The 6,803-nt window shown below is 49.2% G+C and overlaps 1 protein-coding gene across 1 annotated transcript in view; it reads left to right on the top strand.

Annotated features, from left to right (window-relative positions):
* The window catches only part of STAT5A (signal transducer and activator of transcription 5A), a 23,802-nt gene that overhangs the window by 2,631 nt on the left and 14,368 nt on the right, over positions 1-6,803 (top strand). The window contains 2 exon segments of the mRNA XM_017856577.1: positions 1,306-1,395; positions 5,164-5,409. Of these exon segments, the coding sequence (XP_017712066.1) occupies positions 1,306-1,395; positions 5,164-5,409 (336 nt within the window).

The raw sequence follows: 6,803 nt of genomic DNA, 5'->3' as shown, positions 1-6,803 counted from the left end.
TTTTTTTGAGACGGAGTCTCGCTGTGTCGCCCAGGCTGGAGTGCAGTGGCGCGATCTCGGCTCACTGGAAGCTCCGCCTCCCGGGTTTCCGCCATTCTCCCGCCTCAGCCTCCGAGTAGCTGGGACTACAGGCGCCCGCCACCGCGCCCAGCTAGTTTTTTGTATTTTTAGTAGAGACGGGGTTTCACCGTGTTAGCCAGGAGGGTCTCGATCTCCTGACCTCGTGATCCACCCGCCTCGGCCTCCCAAAGTGCTGGGATTACAGGCTTGAGCCACCGCGCCCGGCCGGGAGGTGGTTTTGGGATGATTCAAGGGCAATACATTTATTGTGCACTTTATTTCTATTATTATTACATCATACTATGTAATGAAATAATTATATAACTCACCACAATGTAGGATCAGTGGGAGCCCTGAGCTTGTTTTCCTGCAACTAGACAGTCCCATCTGGGGGTGATGGGAGACAGTGACAGATCATCAGGCATTAGATTCTCATAAGAAGTGCATAACCTAGATCCCTCACACACGCAGTTCACAATAGGGTTAGCATTCCTATGGGAATCCAGTGCCACTGCTGATCTGACAGGAAGCGGAGTTAAGGCTGTAATGCGAGCAATAGGCAGCAGCTGTAAATCAGATGAAGCGTCACTTGTTTGCTCACCGCCACTCACCTCCTGCTCTGTGGTCTAGTTCCTAACAGGCCACGGACCTGTACCAGTCCATGGCCCAGGGGTTGGAGACCCCTGTGTTAGAGTCAAAAGAGATGGTACATTGAAAGTGTTTCATAAGACCAGGCGCGGTGGCTCACACCTGTAATCCCAGCACTTTGGGAGGCCGAGGCAGTTGGGCCACCTGAGGTCGGGAGTTCAGCCTGACCAATGTGGAGAAACCCCGCCTCTACTAAAAATACAAAAATAGCTGGGCGTGGTGGTGCATGCTTGTAATCCCAGCTACTTGGGAGGCTGAGGCAGGAGAATCGCTTGAACCCAGGAGGCAGAGGTTGCAGTGAACTGAGATCACGCCTTTGCACCTTTAGCCTGGGCAACAAGAGCAAAACTCCGTCTCAAAAAAAAAAAAAAAAGGGAAAGTGCTTCATAAACTCTGGGTTTTTAATTCACTCCAAACCAGATATGAAGATGTTGGAGGGGAAGATGAGGATGAGGAACAGAAAGATAGAGGTGTCTGGGAGGCTCCCTGGGAAAAGCTGAGGCAGAGGCTGAAGGAGAGGAAGGGCTGGGCATGGCATGGGACTGGCATGGCTGGAGCAGGGGTTGGCTGCTGGAGGCTGCTGTTGGATTCTTTCAGAACACGTATGACCGCTGCCCCATGGAGCTGGTCCGCTGCATCCGGCACATTCTGTACAATGAACAGAGGCTGGTCCGAGAAGCCAACAACGTGAGTGTCCCTTGGGGATGGGGAGGGGTGTTGAGAAGTCCTTCCATATGCCTTTCTCTCCAGAAACAACTGTGTTTATAGAAAACAGCAGCACGAGGAGAGCACCAAGAAGATGAGGGACGTGGGCAAGTGTGAGAGGTGGCAGCATTGCACGCCAGGGTGGAGTGACCCCCTGGGTCCAGTCCCTGGCTCTACCACTTACTAGCTGTGTGACTTGAGCAAGTTGCTTAATCTCTCTGAGCCTCTGTTCCTACTGTCTTTTCTTTCTTCCTTCCTTCCTTCCTTCCTTCCTTCCTTCCTTCCTTCCTTCCTTCCTTTCTTCCTTCCTTCCTTCCTTTCTTTCTTTTCCTTCCTTTCTTTCTTTCTTTCTTTCTTTCTTTCTTTCTTTCTTTCTTTCTTTCTTTCTTTCTTTCTTTCTCTTTCTTTCTTTCTTTCTTTCTTTCTTTCTTTCTTTCTTTCTTTCTTTCTTTCCTTTCTTTCCTTTCTTTCCTTTCTTTCCTTTCTTTCCTTTCTTTCTTGTCTTGTCTTGCTCTGTCACCCAGGCTGGATATCGGCTCACTGCAAGCTCCACCTTCCAGGTTCACGCCATTCTCCTGCCTCAGCCTCCCAAGTAGCTGGGACTACAGGTACCCACCACCATGCCCGGTTAATTTTTTGTATTGTTAGTAGAGATGGGGTATCACTGTGTTAGCCAGGATGGTCTTGATCTCCTGACCTCGTGATCCACCTGCCTTGGCCTCCCAAAGTAGTGGGATTACAGGTGTGAGCCACCGTGCCCAGCCCCTACTGCTTTTTTTTTCCCCTGAGACGGAGTCTTGCTCTGTTGCCCAGGCTGGAGTGCAGTGACACGATCTCTGCTCACTGCAACCTCTGCCTCCCAAGTTCAAGCAATTCTCTTGCCTCAGCCTCCCGAGTAGCTGGGATTACAGGTGCCCACCACCATGCCCAGCTAAATTTTTTTGTACTTTTAGTAGAGACAAGGTTTCACCATGTTGGCCAGGCTGGCCTTGAACTCCTGACCTCGTGATCCACCCGCCTCAGCCTCCCAAAGCGCTGGGATTACAGGCGTGAGCCAGCGTGCCCGGCCTGTTCCTACTCTTGTAAAATGGAGATAGCAATCATACCTATCTGTGTCAGAAGAACTAACACAGGCAGGCTCAGAGAAGTGAGGCCCTGGGAGGGGTAACGGGGACGCATCTCCCCAGTTCTGAAATAATAAGAGCACTGGGCATCTACATGGACAATGGCACAGTGCTCTACTATCTGCAATAGAGCAAAATGAATTTCACAACATGACGTAACAGTTAGAAATCTTAGAACAGTGACCAGAGCAAAGGTCATATTATTTATTTATTTATTTGTTTGTTTATTTTGAGACTGAGTCTTACTCTATGATCCAGGCTGGAGAGCAGCGGTGTGATCTCGGCTCACTGCAACCTCTGCCCCTTGGGTCAAGAGATTCTCATGCCTCAGTCTCCAGAGTAGTAAGGATTACAGGGACCCACCACCATGCCTGGCTACTTTTGTATTTTAGTAGAGACAGGGTTTCACCCTGTTGGCCAGGCTGGTCTCGAATTCCTGACTTCAAGTGATCCACCTGCCTCGGCCTCCCGAAGTGCTGGGATTACAGGCATGAGCCACTGTGCCCGGCCTATTATTTATTTATTGTTGTGGGCACGGCTTTCAGGATTTACTCAGTAGACATTTATTGAGGTCTTACTGTACATCTGATGCTGGGCTATCATCAGAGAAACATATAAAGCCCTGGTTCCTGCCTGGAAGGAATTCTGGCAGCAATGGATTCTCTAGAGATGAGCTGAGTGCTAAGCGGGCCTACGTGGAAAAGCACCCAACTCAGATTGGGGCAGGCTGGCAGGGGAGCGTCCTGAGGACAGGCATGTCTGAACTACAGTGGAGAAAGGCAGGAGAGGAGGGATGAATTTTCTAGTGAAAAGACAGCAGCTGTGAGAGCAGGAGGGCATGAATCTTCTTATCACGTTGGAAGACTTGTAATTGGTCAGTGTAACTGGGGAGAAGGAACCAAGTGGGGGGTTGCCATGGATAAAATAGATAGAGACACCCAGGCGTAGTGGCTCACACCTGTAATCCCAGCACTTTGGGAGGCTGAGGCGGGCGGATCACCTGAGGTCAGAAGTTTGAGACCAGCCTGGCCAACATGGTGAAACCTGGTCTCTACTAAAAAATACAAAATGAGCTAGGCATGGTGGCGGGCACCTATAGTCCTAGCTACTCGGGAGGCTGAGGCAGGAGAATCGCTTGAACCCAGGAGGGGATGTTGCAGTGACCCAAGATTGCACCACTGCACTCCAGCCTGGACAACAGAGCGAGACTCTGTTTCGAAAAAAAAAAAAAGAGAGAGAGGGGTTAGAAACCAGGTCACAAAGGGTCTTCCAGCACAGCCCCATGTCCCTGACCTGTTGCCATCACTGAGCTACATGCAAACCTAAAATGACTTCAGCCTCATTGACAAATCCATGTCCACGGTGCTGGTGTTGTCATGGTCTGGCAGCTCATTCCTTCCTCCAGCCATAAAGCTGTTCCTGAACACCGCTGGCGTTCTAGGCCTTGTGGATTCTGTAGTACACAGGAAAGACAAGGTCCTAGCCCCTGGGAACCTCACAACCTTGTGCAGGGAGACAGACAGAAACACGTAAGCAAATACAAGAACAACACACTTTCAGATAGGAATGCACTACTGTGAATTGGCTCATCGGAGATGACCCCTCTGCAACGGTACCAGTTAAAGTGCTTTGCCTCAGGAGGATCTGATACCAGAATGTTCCAGACCGTTGGAACAATAAGTGCAAGGGCCCCAGGGCAGGAACATGCCTGTGTGTTCAAGGAGCAGAAACAGAAAGCACACATTCCCAGGGAGCTGGAGATGGAGGTAGGCAGGGCTATGGCCAGCAGACACCATGGGAAGGGGTTTGGATTTTATTCTGAGAACAGTTCATTGGAAAAGCTCTGAGGACTTGGTCCCCTTCAGCCGTGCGCTCCCTTCCTTTGTGACCTGGTTTCTACCCCACTCTCTCTATTTGTGTGTGTGTGTGTGAGAGAGAGAGAGAGAGAGAGACGGGGTCTCGCTGTGTTGCCCAGGCTGGAGTGCAGTGGTGGTGCAATCTCGACTCACTGCAACCTCCCACTCCTGGGTTCAAGCGATTCTCCTGAATGTGCTGAAGGAATGGCTGGATCCAGGGAGAGCTTGTTGATGCCTCTCCCCTAACTTCATTTCAGGGTCTCCAGGATGCCTGTGAGAGGTTCGGCCTCTTTCTTCTTCCTTCGATCACAAGGGGTCTTAAGTGAGATGATGTGTGTTCACACAGCCCTGTTCCTCCCTATGTCCCTAGGATCTACTGCAGTCCATGGCATTGGGTCAGCAAATAAATGTAGAGCGAGGGGTCATCATCATTAGTGGGAAAACCCAGGTGACACCTGGGACGTGTTGGGTTCTAGTCCCTGGGAGGGAAATTAGATGGCCCCTGTTTGGATACTCTGGTGGAGGCAGCTCTGACATAGACATTTGTACTTTGAAGGTGCTGTTATCTGCTGTTATCTACCAGTCACCTGTTTCTCCTCTGTCTTTCCCTTTTCTATCCCAATTCTGGCAAATGACTCCTTCTGATGCAAATGACCCTCCCTTCTTGCCCTAGTTTGGGGTTTGCAGTCTGTAGTATTGGTGTTTCCTAATCCCTGTGGTCTTCTCCCATCCTCTTTTCCCCGAGTTATTTCCACTCCATCTGTCTCCAGTGCAGTTCTCCGGCTGGGATCCTGGTTGACGCCATGTCCCAGAAACACCTTCAGATCAACCAGACATTTGAGGAGCTGCGACTGGTCACGCAGGACACAGAGAATGAGCTGAAGAAGCTGCAGCAGACTCAGGAATACTTCATCATCCAGTACCAGGAGAGCCTGAGGATCCAAGGTGAGGCGCGGTGGAGGCACAGTGTGCATCCTGAGGGTGGGAGTGAGGAACGTTCTATGGGCTCCTACAGGGTAGGGCTTGGTCAGTGTCCATCTCCTCAGCACTTTGCCCAAAGCCTGGTAGAAGCGATGGCTCCTGGTGACTGAGCCCCTGCCGTGGGTCACACTTGGCACACATTATTTAATTCAACCCTTTCAACAAGCCTATGAAGTGAACAGTTGTATTATCCTTCCTTTGGTAAAAGTGAGGTTCAAAGAGAACAAGTAACTTGGCCTAGGTTGTCTGTAAGTTACAGAACTGGATCTCAGCTAGAGATATATCATAAAATTCCTATACTTTCTTAACCAATATTCTCTCCTTAATGGTATATATTCTGTAGATATCTACATAAATAGGTAAATATGAACAGTGCTCCCTAACCAGAGGGAGGACTTGGATTGGAAGTCTTCTGGTTGAACCAGGCTGGGAGAGGTGGGCCTTCTAGAGTGGGTCTTCTTGAGCCTCACGGATAGGATGTGGGCCTGGGAGAAGAGGTGACAGTAGAAAATTCTCATGTGTCCTAGGTCTATAGTTTGCCAATGGCTCCCAGGATAAAGATATAGGGAAATAAATCAAATTAGCTTGGAAGAAATTAACCCCAGGTACAATTTGAGGAGTCATGGGACGTGGTCCATCTATTAATATGTCCCATTCCAGACTGACCCCAGAAATGTACCACTCCTTCTTAGTGAGAACAAGGGGTGTCAAACTGCTTTTCCTTTACTCTTTTAATCTGGTTTCTTAAGGTAGACCTTAAGTCATTGATTTTAGACCTTTCTTCTTTTCTTTTCTTTTTTTTTTTTTGAGACAGTCTTGCTCTGTCACCCAGGCTGGAGCACAGTGGCATGATTTCGGCTCACTGCAGCCTCTGCCTCCCAGGTTCAAGCAATTCTCGTGCCTCAGTCTCCCGAGTAGCTGGGACTACAGGTGCAGGCCACCACGCCCGGCTAATTGTTTTAGAATTCTATTGTAACTATTTAAAGCTGTCTTCCTAACCCTGCACTGTCAGTGCTTTGTGTACACTGAGACCAGCCCAGTGCCTGAATGTTGTAGCTATTATGTACATATTTGCAGGATAATTCTGAATATTTATTTATTTATTATTGCCCACGCTGGAGTGCAGTGGCATGATCTCAGCTCACTGCGACCTCTGCCTCTCACGTTCAAACTATTCTCATGCCTCGCCCTCCTGAGTAACTAGGACTACAGACATGCACCACCACGCCTGGCTAATTTTTTTTTTTTTTTTTTTTTTTTTTTTTAGTTTTAGTAGATACAGGGTTTTGCCGTGTTGCCCAGGCTGGTCTCAACCTCTGGCCTCAAGCGACCCGCCCGCCTCAGCCTCCCAAAGTGCTAGGATTATTGGCGTGAGCCACTGTGCCCAGCCAATACTGGCAGGACAATTCTTTTTTTTTTTTTTTTTTTT

This window comes from Rhinopithecus bieti, unplaced genomic scaffold, assembly GCF_001698545.2.
Source record: "Rhinopithecus bieti isolate Rb0 unplaced genomic scaffold, ASM169854v2 scaffold_44695, whole genome shotgun sequence".
In the NCBI taxonomy this organism is placed as follows: Eukaryota; Metazoa; Chordata; class Mammalia; order Primates; family Cercopithecidae; genus Rhinopithecus; species Rhinopithecus bieti.
Note: the sequence above shows the minus strand (reverse complement) of the source record. Positions and strands in the feature narration are given on the sequence as shown.